Raw genomic sequence first — 25,824 nt, 5'->3', positions numbered from 1 at the left:
CTTATGAACCCATATATTATGATTATAACACTTGAATAGTATAGCACTGCACGAGTGTGCCATAATGCATTTCCATGTAGCTAATTAAAGAAATTGTGTAACCCATATACAGTTGCTTGATTTGTACATGCACATACACAGTAAGCTATGTTACGAAAAACAATAGTTGCTGTTTTAGTTAACACATGCAGTAAATTTTCTTTGAATGTCAATTGTCTAAATATACACACTTAGCTATACGTATTTTGAACTTTTTAAGTTTAGTACACATTCAAAGTTGTCAGTAACTTTGAGCTTCATACATGCTTGAGTCTCATCTAACTACTATGCATGTACAGCTACAGCTATTGTACAAAATATTACAGGGTGTATAAATTTGCTCATACCTATATCTCATGCTCACATTTTGACTCCAAAAGTCTGGATCCAAGTCTGCCTCTGGTATAGAGCAGTATTGTATATAGGTTTTGCTGTGCGTACATATATATCTAGGCATTAGGACATTACGGTTAACTACGTATTTCCTGCTGCCAAAACTAGTTATCTAGGGAGTCACTGATCAAAGAAGTAAGTCTTCCATCATGCAACTGTAAGTTTAAGGTGTTAGCTAATTGATAATTTCATTTTAGTGCCTATGGCGTGCACAATTTGTGGAATCCTAAGTCTCAGATCAATCATACAATATCAGTATGAGGGAGAATAGAATGCAACTAACAAAGGCACTTAAGTAGATCACCCTGTTATAACAAATTCATCATAATGGAAGTTCCACATATGGAAATTTGAACATGTGTCTTATAACCACAAAAAACTGTCTTTGTGTGTGCCATTAATAACACCTACGCTTGATCCATCAATTTCTTGCGGGTAAATCACTGTGATAATAGCTACCAGATCTAGATGTTCTTCATGATTTCAGTATCCCAGCTTCCAGGATCCTTTACCATTTCCTGGCTGTTTTGACACACTGTTTCACAATGGATCAGATATGGAATTGCTGAATTAATTTTCTTTAAATCTTCTGAATTCTGGCCACTCTGTATAATTATCTGTTGCTTTCAGTAGTTTTGTATTACAGCTGTACATATGTAGTTGTGTCATGCATCTCAGTCTTGTATTCGTTTGGTTTTGTTAACTACTAGATTTTTTTTGTAGTTGTAACATGTTTCAAGTTATAGGTGTGCATGTATTCATGGTATACAAGGAATAATGGCTATGCCAATTGTGGCTGTGACTGAGGCTATTAATTATAGCTACAAATCAAAACAATCAGTAATCAAATCACTATAGAGCAGAACTACCACTGTACTCAGCCAACACATGACTTCAGCATCAATCATCACATCACTCATGCAGTTTTGCTAGCAGTACACTACAAGGTCTGAAACTCACCAAAAGTTAATTTGAGATCCACCCAAAGACATCAACAGCAACTCAACATCACTTTTACTTCAACAGAATTGTAAGACTTTATCAGCCAGCAGTCTAGCTACCAATCTTAGACCTAACTGCACAATCAAGCATCACATAACCAACTACTTCTGGACTCATTTTACTGACAACTTTAACTTGATTCTGAGAGAGCTAGCCTGTACATAGCTATAGCTACTAGCCATTTTCTAGCTATACGGTCCTTGTCAGTTATCGTTATTGTTATTGTTATTAGCACTTTACAGTGACCATGCAGCACTGAAGGTCTGACAGCAACATGTGCTGCAGCCTTAGGATTACCTAACCTAATCGCAAGGACTTAGACTTAGTGGCTTATAGCTGAAAAGGTGTAACAGAAAAGAGGCCAAAGTAAGGAGAAAAAAAAAATCCCTCCAACCCCAGGATTTGAACTGCAGGTCACCCAATGTCTAGTCGGGGCCACACTCAGTCTCCTCCACGAGGGATGGATTTTCTTCCTTAAACCTAAAGTATTTATTGTTCATTGCTCTAGGGAACCAATCCCCATGCACCGCTGACTTCAACCAACTGTAATTGTTAGTATAGCTGTAAAAGTAACTAGTAATTGTAATAAGCATTGTAATAATTTGTGTGTAGCTAGCTGTACATTTCCCTGGCTGCATGTGGGTAGCTACATGTTGCTCATGCACAGGCTAGTAATGCTGCATTAAAAATGAAATCAGACCAGAGACAACATTTTAACTTTAACAAATAATTAACAGTGAGAGAAAGAGGGCCTGTTCAAAATAAGCGGGCCCGCGCTCACATTAGGCGGTTTTTATCACGTGAACAAAATATTTGTATACATAGGGGGCACTATTTGAAAAGAAATGGCTAAAAACATCCAAAGGACGTACACAAGTACTCGTAATTATAAGAAGAAGAGTGCCAAGTCAGAAGGAAGTAGTGATTTCGAAGACCTTAAAAGTGGCCAGGATGACGTTAATAATCGCCGAAAAATGGTTACGACTAACAATTGGAGTCGCGACACTTTTAAATCCGATCTCGCTGGAATAAAGCGGATGGGATCCCAGTCACCGCTAAAATTAGCGAGAGAGAGTTGTAAGAAGCGCCGTGTCATTGAGAGCGCTACCCGAAGAAAGATAGACGATGTGTACGGATTTAGTGCCACTGAAGATGAAATTTCAGATTCTAATAGTTGCCCGCCTGATTTAAACACTCCTAGTGTCAATTCAGTTGATAGCAGTGACAATCTGAGCCCTGTGTTGTCCAGTTCTCAACCATCATCGCTCACAAGCAACAAAAGGACCCGAAGTAACCCCATCAAGTACAACCTTACTTCTACTGACTGTGCAACACCACCACTGAAGCCTACACTAAGGCACACACTTTCTTCACCAGTTAAACTACCACCTTCATCGAAACTTCCTTCATCTCAACCTAAACCGAATTTGGTTAAAGGTTTGTCGTGGCCAAAAATTCAGAAAAAAGATAAACCTGCTGCAGTAGAAAGGCCTCAAAATAAAGTTGACACCAGCAAACAACCATTTGCAGAAAAGGGCAAAAAGGAAAGTGGGAATAAACCGATTACTGTTTCAGGTGTTAAGCAAGCGTACCAATGTCAGGAGTATGGTGAACATCAAAAATTTGTTGATGAGATGAAATACACCATGAATAATTTGAGTAAGAGTCGTTCAGTGATGATCAGGTCTCTAAGGTAATAGCTATCACATCATGTACTGGTGTGTGTGTGTGTGTGTGTGTGTGTGTGTGTGTGTGTACACAAAATATTTTGTACTTGCACATCGAATCCTGTATAATGGTTTAGCTTTGGGCTAAAATCTAACCCCATTAAAAGTAGTGTAACACATTTTGGAGGTTTAATATTATTAAGTAAAAGGATTTTTCCATTTGCACTATTATGGAAGGTGTCATGCTAATGAAGTAAAGGTGGATCTTTTGTCGATTTACAGTATATTGTGGGTACTGAAGCTGTTTCAATCATTAGACAAAAGCTTGTATATGTTCACTATAAGTTTCCATATTGAACTTATACAATGGGGATTACTAGCATTGAGATGTTATCAACAATATAAGTGTCAAAATGGACATTTAATTAATGTCCTGTGAGCAGTCATTGTGCATGTCAGCAGGTTCCTGTTTGTATTTTATGACCACGTAAGATCACCTTGTGTGCAATGATTTTGGTCGCAAAATGGTAGTTGGATGAGGTCTCACTGTAGTGTGTACAGTACGTATGTATGTATGTACTTTGTATGTGTGAGAGTGTGTGGTGTATGTGAGTGTATGATTATATTTATTGTTCTGTAGTTGCTGTAATTTGGCTATGCAGTGTTTGAGGGCTGAGTTTCGGCAACAAATTCGTGTTCGTTCTCTGACTGGTAGAATTTTACATTCCTTGAAGGATGCTCCAAGCCACAAAGTATGTATGCATAATGCATGTATGAAGCATAGGTTATTGCATACACACTTACACTGTGGTACAAACATACCTCTACAGTCTACACTACACAGCAGTACTTGCATGCATTCACATGTCAAGAGTGTACTACATATACATGTATGGTTTGATTTTATACATTCACGCACTACACTGCATACACACACACACACACGCACACACCTGTGCACATACAAATTGTACCAATTATCCATTCCAAATATTTTAATGATACCTTCTTTACTGCGTGTAGACACTGGCCTTGTGCACTGCAGCTCTTATATTTGTTCTAACTAAAGATCAGATGAACTCAGATTTTGACAGGAACACTCTTGGTTTGTGTACTCTGTGTATTGTGTGCCTGTACGTACGTGCAGTGTGTATATATGCATTGTATACAGGCTTTGTATAGTACTTGGGATACAGCAGTTGCCTTTCTTTAGAAACTGCTTGCTTAAGATTTAAGATTCTGTACCCTTAGAGTAACTTTGATGATGGTTCTTTTACAGTTAAAATTGTGATAGCTATTTCCTGCACCTAGCTGGGATTTAACGTGTTTTGTGTATGTGTATAATTTTCCCCAAGGTGATATCAGTGAGCAATATTACTTGTTTGAAAACAGGGCTTTACCAATGCATGGTATCTATTAAACACCGTGTTGTATATAAATGTTAAATACAGCAAGCATTGTGGTGAATCCAGAAGTTATACTACATATGTCAGTTTCATTTAAAAAAAAAAAACATTTGTTCTGGTAGAGTTGTTCACGAAGCTACTAAAAGGTGATGAATTAGATGATGAAGAAATGAGTGGGAAGGAACAAAAAGACCACTTCAGGATTAGTGCTAAAGTGAAGTAAGTTAGATGCTTAGAGTAGAGAAGTTTTTAATTATAAGCCTTGTTCTGAGATGGTTGTGTGTGTGTGTGTGTGTGTGTGTGTGTGTGGTGTATTGCAGCTATATGTACAATTTTTCAATTGCATGTGTACAACTGTCTATAGGCTACATGTACACAGTTGGGTGCACATGTATGCTGTATGAAAGCATATTTAGTTTGGATGTGGACTATCTATAAATGAAACTTGTAATAGAATGCCAAGTCATCATACCGTACCAGTACTGGTAATACTAAATAGAAGGGATCGTCATTACAATTTAAAGCTTGTTCACATAATTACATGTATGTGGTCTACTATTAGTGTTGATTTTTGTATACTTTTTAAATGTGGGTAATCCTACTTACTAAGTGCCTAATATATATAAAATGTGGAAACATTGTCTGGTTGTTATTCAGTTTTTGTGCTTTTTTTTAAAACTAGGCACGTGCCTGATTTACTGAAGTTGTTTTTGTAAAAATGTGTGTGTGTGTGCTTATGTACCTATCTTGTCCATACACACCCACAAAGCTTACCTAAGCAGAAGCATAATATATAGGCTTTATTTAGCCATTATTTCTTGCATACTGGCTGCATTTTAATGATTTTGCTAATGTTTAAATACGGGTGTAACCACCAAGCATGGAGCGAAGTACTTTGGTACTTGTACTTAAGGACACTTAAGTACACCTTCTTGAGTACTTGTATTTATACTTAAATACTTTTTGTACAAATTTAATGTACTTGTACTTATACTTAAGTCCTAAGTAATGTACTTAACATACTTAAAGTACTTATAAGTACATGAAGTACAATGAAGTCCATTTACATATGTAAAAGTGAAATAAGTTGTAGCTATAATAGGGCTGAGCAATAGTATCGATAGTGCGATATATCGCGATAGTAAATCACTATCGTTATCGCGATAGTAATCACTATCGTTATTGCGATAGTGGGGATATCACTATCGTGATAGTTATGATAAGCTGAGATCTGGTATTAGCAACCTTTCCATACTGTTTTACAGTTGGTATTACCAGCTTTCTTACAAAGGAGTGGCCCGTAAAAGCTATACCAAAAGTCCATATTCATCGGCCGCCCACGCAGTTAATTAACAAATGTACTGTGCATGATTGCAAATCATGGCTATACAACTAAGACTTTGTTAAGAGCAAAGTGTTTCATATACTATCGGGATAGTATTCACTATTGTGATATTTAATGAGTAACTACCGTGATAGTAAAATTTTTACTATCGCTCAGCACTAAGCTATATATATTTGCTGAATTTGGCTCAAAGATGATATATTCCTGGATTGACATTTGGTTGAAGTCACAATTGCTGCGTTTGCTCTAAAAACAGGATTTAAAAGGTTTCCCATCTTCTGATTCATTTCTCTGTTGATCTTAGAAACAGTTGTACTGCTTTTGGCCTGAAAGATTTAGTTGGTCATTATAAGAAGCAGGCAGCTATAGCAGCTAAGAAGAAAGATTATGTGCTGAACAGAAAGTCAACAACAATGAAGTACACTCACTAAGTAGGTGGATGAATGCATTGAAACTGACGCAGTAACAGTGGCCAGCAAATAAGATAACCAAAAGAAATATCCTCTACTTTCAAGGTTGGCAAAAAACATCCTAGGAGCACCATCTTCCTCTGTGCCTATTGAGAGACTCTTTAGCATTGCAGGAAAGGTATTTACTCCTGAAAGATTTCACCTTACTGATGGTAGATTTTCACAATTTTATTAGGTGCAACCAAATGCAATCATGAACACTGTCTGCATAATCTGTACTTGTACTTAAATACTTTCAAAAGTACTTGTACTTTACTTAAGTACTTCTCTTAAAACAATGTCATGTACTTGTACTTGTACTTCAACAATTGTCAAAGTACTTGTGCTTTACTTACAGCTGTAAGTACTTTCACATGTACTTCGCCCCATGCCTGGTAACCACTACAAACTTATGTACTAAGTGGCCTTCCCATTGGAATTTTTGGGCATTTATTCACCAAAAAACACCATAGCAGGACCAGTAGGCTGCCAGGAAAAGCGTACTTCAACTTGAAAGAGGGTGTGAAAATGAATGGCAGTGTTGAGCAAATTTTCAGGACATAAACAACAACATGATAGACAAACTAACTATAAAACAGTTGAGAAGATACCATAGGTGGGGAAACTTACACGTGGGAAAAGTTTTGTAAATTTTGTGATTGTGGTGACCATCACAAAACTTATGGTGCCATTCGCGAAACTTTTCCCACACTTAAGTTTCCCTATGGTACTTCTGTGTATAATAAATTTAAAGTGGTTTGTTTGAATAACACTCCCTTAGTAGTGCATAGCAACGTAATTAGAGAATTGTAAATTATTTCATGAATTACAAAATCCAAAATTACAATAACTTAATTGATGTATTATTACAAAACAGCAGTATGTAGTATGCATACATAGTTGATTAATTCCACATGAGCTAGCTAACTGCATGTAACAAGTAACACATCAACTTACACGTATGATACTGGGCAAGCAAGTGTATTTTTTTGCAAGAGAAATAGTGTTATCAACAAGTCGTGTGTGTAGTTTGGGCCCGTTACAAATTCAAGAAGGATGTACACTTATGGCTTCCCATTATGTGCTAAATGTATTCCAGTCAGACATATTCTCCCATACAAAGACTGTATCATGACTGCTTGTGCTTGCATATGATGACTTACATGGTACTACACAATAGAGTGTGTGCAGTGTTTTTTCACTTAAAAGGACACTCCCAGAAGATACCACTGATTTTTCACTTAAAAGGACACTCCCAGAAGATACCACTATAACGAAAAGATGGTGTGGTGTGTTGAAACTTTTATGTACACTGCACTCGTGTATGACTGGCCTGGTTGTTGTTAGTAAGACGTGTGTGTGCGTGCGTGCGTGCGTGTAGGAGTGGCATACAGTGCTTGAAATAAGCATATAAAAATGCTGGGATATTATCATACAGTACGATAGTACTGTATATTAGGGACATCGAAGGTGTGGGGGCGATCCATGATATAATATAACCCAAAAACCTGCCGCGATTTTTCCTCACAACGACATGACAGTATTGGTTGGGTAAAACCAAGCCCAAAGGTGTCTTCAGATCGACCCGAAACGTTTCCGTCAAGTTGCTACAGAATTTAAAAAAAAATTTAGTCAATGGAATTTTCTACTGCCTGCCTACCTGCCTGCCTGACGCCTTCAGTCAAGCGTAGCGGAAAACTGGCTACAGCTACAGCCCTAATTCTTTCGCAGAAACGTTTCTAGATCGCTTAAGAAAAAACCTTTGGTATATTGATAAACATACAATGCTTGCGCTATTGTCTTACCTTTTATCCTTCTTTACCATGGCCATCAGTCAAGGTTCTACCATGGAGTGTTAATAGACTACAGTACGGCTTCCATACCAGTGTATATTGCATCAAACTATTCGAATACTCGTGGTCGCCGGTTGTACCAAAAACACACGCGTACGTCAGACTCGCTGTTGATATCGATCAGAGAGAGCAACTCACGGTGAACTATATAGCAATGTGTAAGTCAATAAATATAGTTTAATTAGTAACAATTAATGTTAAACCGAGTCGGGTCATCCAGGTCCTGCTTTACAGATTATTCGGGTCTGACCCTACGTGCTAAATTAAATGTGGATGTGTTACCACACGTCATGGCATAGCTCTGCTTCTTTCGTGAGCCACGCCCACTTACGTAAATTACAGTCTGTAGACATATGGTAGCCACGTCCATTCATCAGTGTGTAGGTATGCACGAATCCATGCCCACTTACATAAATTACTGTCTGTAGACATATGGTAGCCACGCCCATGTAGATATGCACAAATCCACGTCCATTATTGTCTGCAGGCTTATGTAGAGCCACACCCACTGATCAGTTGTTATTGTATGAGTCATAATCTAGTATAATAGTGCTGTGAGTAACTCAGCAGATATTTAGTGGTCATGAGCTTGCAAAAAAACTTCACAAACAAGTATAAGAAAAAATTGGGAATTTTAAATTAGATTAGGGACAATGTATAATGCTGCAATAAAAAGTACTGAAACAAGCTGGATCGGAGTAGTACGTAATGTCCAAATACTGTAAAACAATAAGAAGTGAATATCCCTACTGTGCATTATACATTGTCCCTAATCTAATTTAAAATTCCCAATTTTTTCTTATACTTGTAGTTACTGAACAAGACTATTTTTAGACATCTGTAAAACCTGAATAATTTTTGCCACTAAACATTGTCAAGTCTGATATGCACTTTAATTTGTCGGTGAATTTTTTCACCTTAATTAATGCATTGTGATTGGACATCATGTCTGACCAAAATGGAACATACTTTGATAAACACCAACTTTGGTAGAAAATTTCAAATGTCTCAAGTTGTGCGTGCATGAATGTGTTTAAACCCATGTGAGCAGAAAGTTCAAACCAAAAGAAGACCATGTGTAATTAGTATACTTATATTATAGTTTTTCAGTTTTGGGGACAGTTTTGTTCTATCAAGCAGCACACAATTGTTGGAATGCTTTATTACTCTACTAAGGCATTGAGTGACCAAACAGAAGTCAACTTGGAGAACAACGCATAAATTTGTTGATATCTGTGCTTTTTTCACTGTCACCACCAGATATTCCAGAATAAAACCATGTTGGGTGAAAATCAAGTTTTTTTAGAGATAAGATACAGGGTACGAAGAGTGACTATGATAGGTCAACTGTACTATTGAAGGCTTGGAACTGCTATACTGGCTGTAGTATTTACTGCTTTATGCTGAGTGTGTGTAATTGTGAACTTAGAGGTGCAATAGACCAGTGTGTATAGTATTAGAGTAGTCCAATCAATGAATGTGACCATTATTGTATCGGCAGGATAAGATGAAGATCTCTATGTACATTATCCACCTGTATAATATGTCTCAAGTTTCTGTGTATGGTGTAGTGTCTCAATCTTTATTTCTCGATAGTATTGGGCAGGTGGTTAATTTGTATAATGGAACTTGTTTCTATCCTTTATTTCCTTTGACAACTCATTTGCATTGCTTTAGGACAATTGTCTCCAAAGCTGAGGAGTCATTTATTTGTAGATCACACAAAGATGTTACTGAGATGTGTCAGAAAGGAGAAGTGTCTGTTACCATGCTCATTCTGTCATCATTGCTCAACCTCATGTCATTGAGAGATGGTCAGTCATTTAAGGAGCAGTTGCGTCTACTGGGCACCCTAGACCATGTGGCTTCTTTAGGTAAATAACGTAGTTGTTCATGGTATGTGTCAGTCACACACACGCACGCACGCACACACTCACACAGTTAAGCTACATGTGCATTTTGTTCATCATTTCTTTTGTAGTGGTCAACAACTTCAAGCTACTCAGGCCAAGCCCATTTCCCAGGTCCCGTACTCCTACAGATGTTACTGCACCTTACATAATACTGGCTAAAGTGATGGGACCATTAGCAGTACTGGAGACAGCCAGTTACATGAACAAGGACAACCAGTCATATCTCGTTGTGTATGATGGGTCAGTGTTGGTAACTGCTCTTACTGAGTAAGTAGTACAGTGTAGTGTAGTGTTTTTTTTTTGTTTTTTTTTTTTTTGAAATTGATGTTTCAAATTCATACAGTACCGTATAGAGGGAAATTTTGGCAGGGGAAAACTTTAGCGACGTTGAAATTTGCCAAAGTTTAATCCACCAATTACTTGCGTGCCTGAGATTAGCATCTTTATAGCTAAAAATTGAGCTTGAATTCGCCAAACTTTATTTAGCCAAACTTTATTTTGCCAAATGCAATTTAGCTGGCTATTCGCCATAGTTTCCTCTATACGTTAAATGTGTACACACAAATATATTATTATCAAGCAGGCAGGCATTTGTGTTTGGTATTCATTATTCAACAAAATCACCTTTCATGTGTATCTACGTACAATGACTTCTCTGTACGGTATTGCTAGTCAGCCCTAAAACATTATACTTTATGTTCTATTAGAGTAATTTAAGAGATCAGGTGATGCTAATACTGTACATAACTATCAACTGTAATGCTACAGGTTGCTAAACTATTGTCAGACAGTGCTACAAGGTACCAGTAACGAGGATAGTGAAGTTGTTACTCGATCGTTGTTGGCCACCCTCAAAGTGCTAGTGAATATTACCCATGATAATGGTATGTGGTGTGCGTGTGCGTGTGTGCGTATTGGTGTTTGTAATGATTTGATATTGTGATTATTCTTTTAGAACTGGGCAGTCAGAGGGTGGGAGAACAGCATTCTATTATTAATAATATCTGTCAGTGCATTTTAGTGGTAAGTCACTTGTAGCTAAAGTGCATTGGTAAATTTGTATTATTTTGTTGAAAAGTATTGCTTCTATAGCTGTGTCTTAAAGTTTCTGCTATGTTCTGACTAAGATACACCTTACATACATGTGCACGCATGCACACACAGTTTAGTGTTTTTGTTTTCCAGCTCCCATCCAGCTTGGAAGGTGAAAGGCAGTTTGATGTACTGGTGATGGTAAGATACACACATGTCATAAACCTCACCACTACAGTGCTCACAGGGCTTAGGTCTACTGATCAACCTTGTTGAGTATGTTTCCCAGAATCGACAAACACTGGAAAAACTGACAATAAGAGTGAATGGAAAAAACTGTAAAGCATTATCCCATCTAGTGGATATGTTTCTGCTACACAACACTGCTGCAGAAAAATCCAACATTAGTCTACCCACCCCTAAATCAATAGGCACCACATCGACTAACTCCCACTCAGCTGGATGTACTACCAGTGGCAGCACAAGAACTTCAAGCACCAGTGAAATGTTGGAAGCTATTAGTAAAAGGCTACTTGGGGCTGGATCCAGTCAGGAGGAAAGCGGGTTGGACTGGTTAGAGGAAGAGGATGCTGTGATTGGGGAAGACCCCATTGGTGGAGATATTGAATCAAATCAGTTGTCATCACATGAGCACCATTACTCCAGTAGCAGCGATGGAGCAATGGATGATTCCCTGGTGATATCTAGAGAGGAACTCAATACTGGTATGTGCATATCTGCCGTGTGTGTACGGGGAAGGTTTTTAATAGTTGGGGTTTCAAAGGTATACACGTATATAATTTTGTCTAGTATTAAGTACCACTTTGCAATGTACAGGCTTAGTAGCCACCTCTGTGATAAGACCATTTCATTACAAGGGACCACGTATGCATGCCAAGTAGGTTGCAAAATAGCTAAGGTATGCTTCATGACCTCATTAATAATTAGGACCACTTTTTTTTAGTGAAGCTACAGAATTGAAGGTCTTGCTTCTTATAGAATAATTAGCTACAATGGTATATGTTGCACAGATTTGTCTACTGTATGGTATAAGTCACTGGCTGTCTTCTTTCCCCAGCTATACTTCAAGCAGGAAAGCAGATGGAACATTCATTCATTACTGCTTACTGTGCTCTAGTGTTGGGTGTGATGTGTCGGTATAGTGAAGTAAGTGTCTGTGTGTGTGTGTGTAGTGTGGCATGCGTCACATGTGTTATCACTGATTGTAGAGCTGTCGGGAGTCCATAGTGCACGGAATGCCATCTCGTTCATTCAAGGAGATGATATCCATTCTGCAGCAGTTCGTTAATTTTTCAGACATGGTTGTAAGTCTCCCTCATTGTGCAAGTGCATATCTGTCTTATGTAGATATAGTACAAATGTACGTACGTCAGGGGCATAGCTACACCTAGGCCTACGTGCCTGCCTGGGGCACAGGCCCGGACAATCATTGTTGGTGCCAAGTAATGAGCCTGTTTAAGGTGGCGCCCGTGGGAAATTGGAATCACTATGGAATTGATCAAATTATCATCCTAGAGTAAAACCCTCACTTAGTGGCCACCTCGGGGTTGTGATACCAAACAATGTATTTCATGACTCGCAGAAGGTCAATATCATCTCTAGGTGGTCTTTGTAAAAAGGTGGTCTAAAAGAGGTGGCCACTAAGAGAGGGTTTTACTCAAGGATGCATGTATATAACAATTTGACCATGTCCAGTATTTTTCTGTTTCCAGTTTCCGTTTCCAGTGTCCATCACTAAAACAATCTATAATACTATAATACTATTGTTTTTGAAGCATTTTGTGACACTTTTGCTGGAACAAGTGTTCTAGAATTTGTGAAACTGCTGACTGGATCACAGCACTGGATTAAAAATGTAATTGCTTTATTAGTGGAAGGCTGATTAAAAGTGGACAAAAGGCAATCACCTTACTATCGAGGCGAGGTGTGCTGACTAATTGAGAAATGATTGTTTTGTTCTCTTAATGTCGGATATGAAGTATGTATATGGAGCAATTACAGAATGTTAATTTTCTGCAGTAATTTTATTAGTCTAGTGTGTAAGCTGCAGAAATAGCAGTGTAGTATTAATATTATTAGCTACCTCATATGCACTTATAAACAGTTTTTCAAAGTAACAGTCCACTGAGATGGACTCTTATTTCTTACTTAATAAATAACATATTAAATGCCACACCTTCAACAGTAACTGCACTTGAATAGTGCCACAATCAGTTTTGAAAATAAGGGTCAAGCGTCGAGTAGTGGTCAAGTTTGAATACACTGTAGTTGCTGCATTGAAATAAGGTGCATTTAACAGGGTAGGTATCTTTAAAAGCTAGCTGTGCCCCTGATGTACATATACACATAAACTTAAATACATTGTCTCCGATTGATCATTATTTAAGTTTATTTGCTTTACTCCACAGAATTCGGTCAGCCAGTCAGGCATCGAATCAGTTCGTAAGATTATTCTATATCTAAAGGAGTTTGATAAAGATTTCAAATAGCTGGAAGTCCTCCTGCATGCATTGCATTGCTTTTTTGTACATGTAGAAAATATTGTTTATAAGAAGAAATGCTATTTATGTATGTGTATATACTTGTGTACATATATACATCTGTTTTATTACCATACATTGTTGAGGTGTAAGTATTTATACCATAGGTTAGTATATTGATGTGTAATTGGTGAACCAGAGTTTGGGTTCAAAAATATTCAATTAAACTCAGGGGAGTTTCTGAGATTTCCAAAAACTAGTCAAATATATTCTGGCAACATTGATTTGCAAAGGTGGTCAGATTGAAATAGTCTAATGTAACAGTCACATTTTGTATTTAAAAAGTAGTAAGTTTACCAGTTAAAATGTTTAGAGTGTTTAAAACCTGGAGGCATACCCAGATCCCAGAATGGCATCCAAATTTCTCTGGCCTGTTCCTGCCTGGATACTGTCCCAACAGAAAAGTAAAATATCAGCTTAAAGAACTCCCTCACCCAAGCTCTCACCAGAGTTTCTGGAGCTGCCCTTGAACCTGGTTTTAAGTTAAATACAAATAAAATCCTGGAATATTTTGTAATAACACAAATGCAACCATCAGGTTTCAGAGTGAATGTCACTGTATCATGAAATCAATGTAAAATATTTTCTAAGGCATGATTTTAGGTACTCGGTGGTCTGCCATGCGACAACTGGCATGGGCCAATTATTTATAATTAACGGCTGCCGTAGATGGTCTCTCTGACTAGTACGTGCAGTGCTACAAGTCGCTACCCCGGACCAAAAAATGTATGTTGATAGGTCATATAAATTGAAGGCGTGGTTGTGCATCATGTGTTACTGGCACCAGGGCGAACTGACCGAGGAGCAACGTGTGCTGTATTGAGAGATTGTACGGCCAATCACATCACTACGTACAAAGGACCACTCTCAGTCTCTCACCGCAGTGACGGCGTTGACCGTGAGTTTGAATTCCATCCTGTACGTATGTTCAGCGGCTGTAGCTGCGTTGTTTATTAAACAGTCACTATTCGACGAGCTAAATAGGTTGTAAAAACCAAACGAGTAGCTAAAAATTTACTTAACACGGAGTTGACTCGGACTTATTTTTAAGTCTCAACCGCCAACTACACAGAACTGTGGGTTATCAGCTAGAGCCAACTTTTGTTGTGGGTAATGTGACAGTCGCTTCAGCAAAAAACAATGGCACATGGGTTAATATGCTTATTTTTACGTGAACAATTAGAAATCATTTTGAGAAAGTTTAATTTGTTTATTGTTGTGTGTGTGACCTTGACCTTATATAAAATTTTATGGTTGTTATTGCATAAAAAGCTAATGCACATGGATACAGGTCATTATACCATAGATATACGACTCTTAATAGGGATTGGAAATGGCGTCACACGCCCAGTATACTACCTGTACAATTGACGTCACTGGTTAGATACGAGGCGCGTTTCACTTGTTACTGCTTTGAAGAGCATGAAAAGACTATCTTTTCTCTTTACTGTAGACTATCAGTGTAGGTTTAGTAGAATATGAAAGTTCTCTAAGGTTGAGCAAGACAAGTTGCTTTGGTGGAAGTCACTGACTGGCCTTTCCCACAGAAAAAAAACATGTCATATCGTGCCGTTTCGGTATCACTTCTACACCAAGGTATGTTTCTGTTCCTGCAGCAGCTGTGTACACCTTCTGGTATCGACAATACGTGGCTTTTTAGAACCCCATTGGTCATTAGAATTGAACAGTATGGTTTGTAAGCCATACCTCTAATTTAAACGCTGCGTATTTCCTTGGTTACAACTTGGCTAGGTGTTGTTATACCGTCGTGTTTCTGTTCTCCTAACTTTCCACAGCTGCTGTCTAGCGTAACCGTTTGTCTTTCAAGCTTTAATCTAATGTCAAAGTTGTGCAACAAAGCTAGTAGGATTGTAGCACACTTTGCTCTTAGGTTCTAAACCACCTATAATACTTCATTAGGGGACAATTAAATTAGTATACAATACAAATTACGGAAACCACCCGTAATATTCGAAACAAACCTATTTCTGGCACGTGATGCCGTTTCCAATCCCTATTAGGAGTCATATATCTATGATTATACCTCTCAGTGACATTGATTATTATTGGGTATACTACCAAGAGTCGGAGCATTGACTCTTGTCACTACATATGGTGTAAGGGACCATAAGTCGTGCACCTTTCACATCACTGATCGTAACGTCACTGTACACCTAGTGACGTCATCTATATTTGACTAGTGCCTTGAGAACTACCCAGCTACCCGAGGGCAAGGATAACTGTTCTATATGTTATAGAGCGTTTAAAAATGTCGAAAGTTACTGAAAGTTGTGCAGTGATACAATAGAATGATTTGCAGTACTTAGAAAGGTATTTCAAGTAGTAGAGTTGTCCATCTGAATGTTCAGTGATTGACCATGGCAGGTGTCGATTATAACAATAACATAGTTCCTAGTGCAGATAATGGTGCTTTCTTCGTGACATAGTAGAACACCTTAAGTTGCACAGTTTTCCTGGCCTAATTTAAGTCTTACACCATTTTTCATTGCGGGATTGCATGTTTTGAACAACTTACCGCCCATTTAATGGGGTCAAAATACAGTAACCAGCATCCATAAATTTACGTATTTTGAAAATGCGTAACATAGAAGTGAGAACTGCATCACTCACAGTGGTGTGTCACACACGGTCCCTTACACTACCTGTAATTGAACAGCTATATAAAGTGGTACCAATTTTCAGATACAATTCCATGTGTGAAGACAGATCCTTGTAATGACCTTGAAAGTTTAGAAAAGCACAACACTTATTCATATATTATGAAGAGTTGCCTGATGTATAATTGGTTGTAATTGTGTCTTTGGAGCACTGGCTCATTTGGTAGTGGCCTGGACAGAATCAACAGAGAAATCATGACAATGATAAATATTATGCAAGACTAGAACGTAAAGGTAGTTCCATAAAATGATAATGTGTTGAAGGCTGCATTTTGGACAAGGATGGTAGCTAGAGGTTGTTGATTTCCTTGATGTTTTATGAATGATGTTTGTGTGTGTGCAATCCGTGCATGCGTGCCCAAAAAGCAAAAGCAAAATGAATTTGTGAATTCACAAGATGTATGACATCAGTTATGGAAGCAACCAGAAATACTCTAATAAAACAGTCAACAAATATGTCTACTCTAATAGTCACTCAGTTGTGAAGGGATTACTAACCAGCCGGTAGAAATGCCCTTTCCAGGAATCCTGCCTAAATATCTGATAACACTGTATGTACACAAGGTGTGTAACGTCCCTTGTATACATACATGTATATTATTCTATAGGACACTAAGCTATATACAATGGAAGAAATTGAAGGTACAGTTGGTGATGTTGTTTTCTTCGTTAATGGCAATAAGGTAGATAAATGTCTCATAATTTTGTGGTTCTTATATCATCATTTCTCACAGGTCACTTTAAACTCTCCTGACCCAGAAATGACCTTACTGTATTTCCTCAGAAACAATTGTAAGTAAATCATTGACTTATCTGATAGTTGGTCACCACTTTATCACCACATAAAGTACACAGGATAAAACAGCAACACAAACAACTTGAGTTTCACATCCCATTTTCATGGCCATTATCCAAAATTCAAAAAGAGTTAAAATGTTACATAATTTAATGGCTATACTATAATTGTGTTGGACAGTGCACGCAATATAATATTTACATTTGATCAGTTTTTATGTAAAAATTGAATTATAGAAATACTTCTGGTGTTTTGAGTGTATAAAATGTTGATCTCAAATGTGTGACTCTTTATTGTACACGCAGTGGGACTAAAGGGAACAAAACTTGGTTGTGCTGAAGGAGGATGTGGTGCGTGTACTGTGATGGTATCAAACTACAATCCTACAACAAAAACTGTCAGGTAAAAATTACCAGAGTGATTATCAATGTCAGTTATTATATTTCCACTATTAATAGTCACTTCTCAGTCAACGCGTGTTTGGCTCCACTATGCTCAGTTGATCACATGGCAGTTACTACAGTGGAAGGAATTGGGAGTACCAGAACTAAACTACATCCTGTACAGGTAAACAACTGTTATATAATGATTCTCAGATACATTGTTGATTAGGAACGAATTGCAAAAGCCCATGGATCACAATGTGGATTTTGTACACCAGGAATTGTAATGTCCATGTATACCTTACTGAGGAATAATGTGATGCCAATTGAAGAAGAAATGGAAAAGGCTTTGGAGGGTTATTTATTAAACAATATTGTTCCTTGAAGGAGACAACATTTTTAGGTAACTTGTGTAGATGTACTGGCTACCGACCCATACTGGATGGATTCAGAACTTTCTGCTGTAAAGGGGATGGTGGAAATTGCGCTTGTAGTAAAGACAATAATACTGGAGTTATAGAGGTAAAATGAGTGTGTTCATGTAAAGAACAATGTGAAACGTTCTACTCAATAAGGGGCCATATGCACTGTTTGACCCTACTGAGTTTCAGCCACTGGATCCAACACAGGAGCCAATATTCCCACCAGAATTAATGGTAACTTAGTAAGGTTATCTCACAACTATTTCAGTTTAGTTTATGTAGATCTCAACCTCACCTCCACCTCTGCACGTCAAAACAGATCGAGTACAATGGTTTCGTCCAAACAGTTTACAGCAGCTACTTTCAATTAAAGCAAACTATTTAGATAAAACTAACATCATTGCTGGAAATTCGGAAATTGGTAGCTGCCTTGTTAGACTAGTAATAGACTTTACTTTATTGCATGCACAGGCATTGAAATGAAATTTAAGAATGCTCAATTCCCTGTACTGGTCTCACCTACTCGAATACTAGAGATGAATGTATTGGAGGAAACTAATGATGGTTTAGTGGTTGGAGCTGCTTGTAGCCTCAGTGATATTGAAGTGAAGATGAAGGAGATTTGTAATCGATTACCTCACCACAAGACAAGAACACTTGTAGCCATCCTGGAAATGTTGAGGTTGTTTGCTGGTCCACAGATCAGAAATGTTGCTGTAAGCGAAGTGTAATAAAGCTGATAGTTGATTATCAGTTGTGTACTGTATGTAGGTTATAGGGGGTAACATTGTCACAGCTAGTCCCATATCTGATTTAAATCCCATTCTCATAGCTACTGGTGCTATTTTAACCATCGCATCAAAAGACAGTAAGTTAACTGCTTTATTTACTCATATACTGTGTACATATGGTATAGCTCCACAATACACACGCAAGATGGATAATACCTTTTTTGTGTCTTATCGTAAGACAGTTCTTAAACATGATGAAGTACTAGTGTCACTAGTAATACCCTGGACACAAGAGGTACGTATACATCTACTGTATAACATTATCATCATCATGTGTTACAGCATGAGTATGTGTGTAGCTACAAGCAGTCACTTCGTCGTGATGATGACATTGCCATAGTTAATGCTGGAATGAGAGTAGTAGTTAGTGAGGAAGATGGTATATGGCAAGTGAAGGAAATGAGTTTGGTCTATGGTGGAATGGCACCAGTTACAAAGGTTGCTAGTAAGACACAATCCAAGCTAATTGGCAGGTAACACAACCATACACTTGTAGTTACATGTTTTATCTTTTGTCCTAGAGAATGGAATGATTCTTTGTGTGACGATGCCTGTTCCAGTTTAATCGAAGAAATGAAAATTCCCTTGGATGCTCCAGGAGGGAGACCAGAGTTCCGCTGTGCCCTAACAGCTTCCTTTTTCTTAAAATTTTATGTAACAGTGAAGAATGAAATCAGTAGCATCCCTCATGAGCTACTGTCAGCTACTAAACCATTTCGCAAAGAGCCAACCAAAGCTTCTCAAGGTTTTCAAGTATGTACATGTATTAAGGTTTAAAATGTATGTTTTACTATTTAATATATAGGATGTTGCAAGCAGTCAACCAAGTGATGATGTTGTAGGAAGACCATTGATGCACTTGTCAGCCTTACAACAATCTACAGGAGAAGCAGTCTATGTTGATGATATGCCAAGCTATAAGGATGAGCTCCATGCTGCCGTCGTAGTTAGCTCACGTCCCCATGCTGAAATAGTTGATATTGATATCAGTGAAGCTGCTATAGTTGAAGGATTTGTTGATTTTGTTTGTGCTAAAGACATTCCTGAAGGAGGTAGAAACTTGGTTGCGACAGATGAAGAAGTGTTTGCCAATGATAAGGTACTCTACAAGAGTACATACACGTACTGCATAATCTGTAATAGACCTACCATATATATATATATTAGACACACACCCACAACACAATTTCCTTTTCTGTGATGGCTAAGAGGGATCACTTAGCTGCAAAATGGTTGGTTGGACTGCACTAGCCAAGCATAGTAGATTTGATATACAAGACTGTATGACAGACCTTGATTCTGAGATGTGTAGCTGCTTGTTGTCTGCTACAAGCCAGAAAAATCAAGACCCAAATTTTGTGTGTTTGTGAAGCTATCTTCTGCTGTCATACATGAAACTGGTCTTCATGTTATAGGAATGTGTCATAATGTCCTAACAGATGTTTTATATTTGTTTCAGGTGACATGTATAGGACAACTGATAGGATTAGTGGTTGCTAAAACTCGTCCATTAGCACAACGTGCAGCAAAGCTGGTGAATATAACATACAAGGACCTACCAGCAATAATTACCTTAGAGGTAAATAATACATTCTACTTCACAACAACTACATATAATACAGGAGGCTATTGCAAAAGAGTCATACTATAAGCCAGTCAAGTCCCTTAGTAGTGGTGACACTGAAGCAGCATTTAGTACTGCTGATCATGTGTTGTCAGGAGAAGTGAGACTTGGTGGACAAGTAAGGAATTTTTAATTTAAGCAGCATTTTAACACTATCTCGATTATAGGAGCATTTTTACTTGGAAACTCAATGTTCATTAGTGGTTCCTAAAGATGGAGGGGAAATTGAAATGTTTGTGTCCACTCAAACTGCGAACAAAGCTCAAGTAATTTTTGTAATGTTCTTTATCACCATGTACACAAAAGTTTAGATGTCAGCTGCTGCTGTGTTAGGTGTTCCAGCTCATAAAGTACTGGCACGTGTGAAACGAGTTGGTATGTAACTAGTCATTTGTTATTGGTAGAAAATTCTCTCTGTTAGGAGGTGCATTCGGTGGCAAGGGCACACACAGTTTCATGCTTTCTGCTTCTGTAGCTGTAGCAGCAAACAAGTAAGATGATTTCTTGTATGTTCTATTAGAGTTTTTGTTTGTGCCACTGTTAGACTGAAGGTACCAGTCCGGATGATGTTGGATCGTAATGAAGACATGATGATTACTGGAGGACGTCACCCTTACCTTAGTAAATATAAGGTATCTTCTAATCTCTTGTGCCATTTTAGTGTCAAACTTTGCATTTTACATATACAGGTCGGCTTCACAAATGATGGCAGATTGTTAGCGTTGGATATCAAATACTACTGTGGTTCTGGAAATACAGTTGATATATCTGTTTTTGTGGGTTGAACATACTTAATGCACCCAAAATGTTTGCTGGTTTATCACTAGATTTTAGAAAAGTCAATTACACACTGTGAAAATGCCTACAACATTCCCAATGTCACCGCTGTTGGTTATGCTTGCAAAACAAACCTTCCATCAAATCCAGCATTCCGTGCATTTGGCAGGCCAGAACCAATGTACATAATGGAGTGTGTTATCAGTAATGTGGCAGCCGCATGTAAACTGCCTGTGCACAAGGTAGAGCTCAAGGTAATCAGTGCTGTTGTATATACAACTTTTTATCAGGTGCGAGAACTAAACCTTTATCGTGATGGGGACAGAATACCAGCAAATCAAGTTCTTTCTGGTTTTAATCTTCGACGATGTTGGAATGAATTGCTGACTAAGATCAAATATGAGGAACGTACTGCAGCTGTTGAGGACTTCAACAAGTTAGCCAGAGTTTGTTTGTTAGTTCTAATACTCACTGGTGTAATGTATGTAGGAACAATCGCTGGAAGAAACGAGGTATTTCAGTGATTCCTACAAAGTATGGAATTGCCTTTCCTCCACCAATGTCTCAAGTATGTATATATATAGTGACATATTTAGTGTGTTGCTAGTGTTACATGAAGCTTTGAGAAAGCTTGGACTACATGTGGTGCAAAGTGGTCAATATAGTATATAGAGCAGTCAGATATACACTGAAACCTGTATATAAGTCAGTTTACATGCTAAGGGACCACTAACAAGTGTCCAGATTATGCAGGTGTCCTCATTTTCAAGTGTCCTGATTAATACGCTCCACTGTATAAGTAATCTAATAAACTGTTCTGTTGTATCATCCTTTCATGTTCATCATGTTTGTACATATATGGTCATGAGAAACATGCTATTTATATGCTGTGAACACAGATATTTTCAAAGTCTAGTAATACACGTACAAATGACTTTAGGCCGTAGCCTCATGATTAAACTATTGCATAGCATAGAATGCCCCTTTTAAATGCCACTGAAATACAATTATTTAACCATTATTAGGGTGGAGCTTTAGTACATGTCTATACTGATGGTTCGGTGTTACTGGCACATGGAGGAGTGGAGTTGGGACAAGGACTACACACCAAGATGGTACAAGTGTGCTCCAGAGTCCTTGGTGTACCCCACAGAAAAGTACACACCAGTGAGATGGCAACTAATACAGTGGCCAATGCCAGCCCAACAGCAGCTTCAGTTGGTAGTGATTTGTATGGTATGGCTGTGAAGGATGCATGCGAACAAATTAAAGAACGACTAGCTCCTTATATGGAGGCTAATTTGAAGGGAACATGGGAGGAATGGGTATGAAAATACTGTAACATGTAGTAGTTGTATATGGCAATGCTGTAGGTGGCTGCTGCGTATTTAGATATGACAAACTTGTCAGTACAAGGTTTCTTCAAGTACGTAAGTGTAATGCATAGTTTATTATTCATGTTTGACATGTGTGCAAATAAGACTACCTGGCTTTGGTCAATGCATGTGCAGTGTATGATTTAAAGCATGTACAGTTATCTAAAATGCTGTTTATTTATCTACATATACAATCCATTTTATGAAGAGCTACTAGTGGTGTAGCTACCACCATTGAGATATCTGAAGGCAGTTTCCTCTAACTACCCTTAGCTATTACATATAGTGGCAAACCATTTCTTCACATATTGTGCTATTACAGTGAGGTGCAGGCTTTACCATAATTATGGTGTACCAACTCTGTTGCTAACATTTGTATAACTATGTTATCACATAGACACACACTGTAAGTCAATCTATGACTGTGGTCCAAGTCTAGACCAGGAAAAATTTTCACCTTGACCTGTGATTTGAGCGTTTCTTATTGAAGTTTTGGCTGCTCTTTTTTGAAATAGTTTTAGTGGCATTAAATAGTTAGCTTTTGATTGTGGGTTTTGAACTCCTTGTCTTGTCTTGACCCTTGACCCATTGTGGCACTGTTTTGTGGCCTTGACCGTTGACTTTGAATGTGACCATGGTCACACATCTACCTGCAAAAAGTTCCTGTGCATTTTGAAGATGAATCAGATTAAGAACAAACTAAGAAAAAAGCAATTGTCTTTTGATGTCTTCTTTTGATGTCTGAGGTTACTAGCTACTGTGGAGGAGTTACTAAATAGTTAGCAACCTGTGGTCTAGCCCATGGTTGTTTACTGCATTCATCAAATGAAAATCGCCAAACCAATAAATGAAATACCCTTTATGTTATGTAGCTTACTTGATTTCTTCACAGCTAGTAGTTGGTAAAAGATGTTCTTCCTTACCAGAGCACACACACAACAATAAACACAATACACATACAATAATATTATATACTACACTAAGTAAAAGTCCTTAATAGTGGATATAAATTTGTTGTGATTTCTAGACAAGACAGGCATCATTGGCATTGGTATATTTTTGGTAGCACGTACAATAACGTCACAATGTGGCTTGACACAATAAGAGTATATCATAATGCTAGTACCCACTGTTTACCACTTTCTTTAATTATTGTCTACTTTGTTTAGGGAAATTTTGTAAAGCACATGGAATGTGCTGGCAAGGTTTCTATACCATTTAGACTTCTCAGATGATATGGGCTCAGCTGCCCACAATTAATTACCTCCGGTCTTGGTAATTAATTTGGGAAATAGTCCTTACCAACGTCGTCCTTTAGGTAGCGTAGAAAACTTGTTGGCATTTCTAACTATAACTTAACATGAATTTGGTTGTGTGCCTATGTACATGTGTAATCCTTGCATATTCTTGATCACAGTATTCCAGACATAGTTTACGATTATGAGACAAATGAAGGAAGATGTTTTGACTACTTCACATCTGGTGTGGCTTGTAGTGAAGTGGAGGTGGACATGTTAACAGGAGCTCATCACATCATCTCTACTGATATCATAATGGATGTGGGGGATAGCCTTAATCCTGCTATTGATATTGGACAGGTATACTAGTATCAAGAGTCCGTAATTGGAGCACTATATAATTATGAACTCTTGTTAGTATGGAATATAGTGGATGCTCAGTTATCCCAATTTAGTTATCTGAACACCTCAAATGCCAAAAAGTAATTGTTCAATTGGATTATTACTAGTGTGCGTCTATTAGAGCATATTAAGAGTAATTGAACATAGTATTGCATATATACAAGTTAATATACGCTTCAGTTTTCAAATGAATACTGTGGTTAACACTAGTAACAAATGTGTTTTGGATAATTGAGTACCATGAACCTTATTTATGACTTGCTGGTGCAGATTGAAGGAGCATTTGCTCAAGGTGTTGGATTATTCACGATGGAGGAACTCATTTTCTTAGAAGAAAGCTCAACAACTCCCCGTGGACAGCTGTTCACTAATGGTCCAGGCAATTATAAGATACCTTGTTTTTCTGATATCCCATTGGAATTCAATGTTTCCCTACTGAAAGGATCTCCCAACAACAGAGCCATTTACTCTTCTAGAGTAAGTTGCAATAATGTTTAAATTGGCACATATTGAAATTATGTAATTGTCCAGTTTTGCTGTTAACAATGTATACGTACTGCTTTTTCAGACCACACTGTATCATGGGTAGGGGTGGCTCCAGATAGTTTCTCAGGTTTCCAGAAGCTGGTCAAGTGTATCCAAGCTGTTAAAAATACATTTTTCACTGATTTGCAAAGGCACAAGACGTTCAGATTGAGATACTCTAATAGAGCAGTTGCAGTATTTAGAGAAGCAGTATAGCAAGCTATGTAGCTATAAATGTGGATTTCTATGTACTTTATATCATTTTAGTTTATGTAGATAGTGGAGGGCAGTTATTCTGAGGCAGTTACCTTTTTTTTTTGTCTTCACCAAATGTCTAGCTATATTCCTGATCAGAAACTAGTCACCAAAAATCCTGGAGCCGCCTATGATCGGGTACCAATTTTGTGTTAACTTAGCAATCACCAATGGCCTGCCTTCATATGTACAAAGAAATATCATTAGGGATAGCTAAAATTAAACCCGACTTCAACACAGACATACAGGTTATATGTATACCTCTTTTTATAGGCAATCGGTGAGCCACCATTGTTCTTAGGCGCATCTGTTGCCTTTGCCATTCGAGACGCAATAGCAACTGTTCGTAGACAAGCTGGAGTTACTGAGTGTTTCACACTGGATAGTCCGGTAACTTGTGAACGGATAAGAATGGCTTGTCCTGATCACATCACCAAACAGGTACACAACACAGAGAGAGGATAAATATGCTTAGTCAAATGCTTTCTTCTTGTTTAGGTATTCAATCAGTTGGGACCAAATGCTGGCACTGCTAAAAGATGGAACGTCATTGTTTGAACACACAAAATTTTGTGGTCGGTGTGTTTCAGATACATCCATGATTTTTAACTATAAAATAGTAAAATTATAATTTTAACTTTAGAATGATCTAACAATTGGGTGTATATAGAAAATGCAAGATGGAGGGTAGATATCTGCTGGTAAATAGGGTGTAGGTAAGTACACAATGTACAATTAACTGTTATGGAAACATTCACAATCCCAGCTTTCTGGTGATCTTTACAACAGTACAAAATTAAAATAGTTGACTGCTCTATTAGAGTATTGATGTTTGCGTACTTCCCGTGGGGTAACGGAAAGTAAACTGTACCTCCACTTTGCTCTCTCTCGGTTTGA

The 25,824-nt window shown here is 37.9% G+C and overlaps 2 protein-coding genes across 3 annotated transcripts; both read left to right on the top strand.

Moving 5' to 3' along the window:
* Window positions 1–2,233: 2,233 nt before the first annotated feature.
* LOC136260621 (wings apart-like protein homolog) lies at window positions 2,234–13,776 on the top strand. Its single transcript, XM_066054428.1, has 13 exons — window positions 2,234–3,127; window positions 3,742–3,853; window positions 4,125–4,206; window positions 4,630–4,726; window positions 9,832–10,028; window positions 10,136–10,334; window positions 10,836–10,951; window positions 11,023–11,090; window positions 11,253–11,300; window positions 11,347–11,824; window positions 12,178–12,266; window positions 12,329–12,424; window positions 13,529–13,776. Exons 1-13 carry the CDS (start codon window positions 2,280–2,282, stop codon window positions 13,607–13,609), a joined length of 2,511 nt encoding a protein of 836 aa, XP_065910500.1. The 5' UTR covers window positions 2,234–2,279; the 3' UTR covers window positions 13,610–13,776.
* Window positions 13,777–14,306: 530 nt separating this feature from the next.
* Window positions 14,307–25,601, top strand: LOC136260836 (xanthine dehydrogenase/oxidase-like). 2 transcript variants are annotated; one of them, XM_066054715.1, is made up of 32 exons: window positions 14,307–14,386; window positions 14,448–14,558; window positions 16,947–17,021; window positions 17,073–17,130; window positions 17,440–17,536; window positions 17,593–17,701; window positions 17,747–17,873; window positions 17,921–18,039; window positions 18,093–18,173; window positions 18,222–18,360; window positions 18,411–18,655; window positions 18,711–18,807; window positions 18,856–18,965; window positions 19,013–19,203; window positions 19,252–19,483; window positions 19,536–19,829; window positions 20,190–20,309; window positions 20,353–20,472; window positions 20,522–20,620; window positions 20,666–20,729; window positions 20,776–20,845; window positions 20,899–20,986; window positions 21,044–21,130; window positions 21,182–21,373; window positions 21,422–21,567; window positions 21,621–21,699; window positions 22,157–22,456; window positions 22,505–22,557; window positions 23,925–24,105; window positions 24,418–24,624; window positions 25,201–25,368; window positions 25,426–25,601. In XM_066054715.1, exons 3-32 carry the CDS (start codon window positions 16,965–16,967, stop codon window positions 25,483–25,485), a joined length of 3,990 nt encoding a protein of 1,329 aa, XP_065910787.1. In that variant the 5' UTR covers window positions 14,307–14,386; window positions 14,448–14,558; window positions 16,947–16,964; the 3' UTR covers window positions 25,486–25,601. The 2 variants fall into 2 exon arrangements, with proteins under 2 accessions (XP_065910787.1, XP_065910785.1); XM_066054713.1 differs by lacking the exon at window positions 14,307–14,386 and having other exon boundaries at window positions 14,393–14,558.
* Window positions 25,602–25,824: the final 223 nt, after the last annotated feature.

The sequence above is a fragment of the Dysidea avara genome, chromosome 7 (assembly GCF_963678975.1).
Source record: "Dysidea avara chromosome 7, odDysAvar1.4, whole genome shotgun sequence".
Classification (NCBI taxonomy): domain Eukaryota; kingdom Metazoa; phylum Porifera; class Demospongiae; order Dictyoceratida; family Dysideidae; genus Dysidea; species Dysidea avara.
The sequence above is the reverse complement of the archived record's forward strand: the minus strand, read 5'-3'. Positions and strand labels throughout refer to the sequence as shown.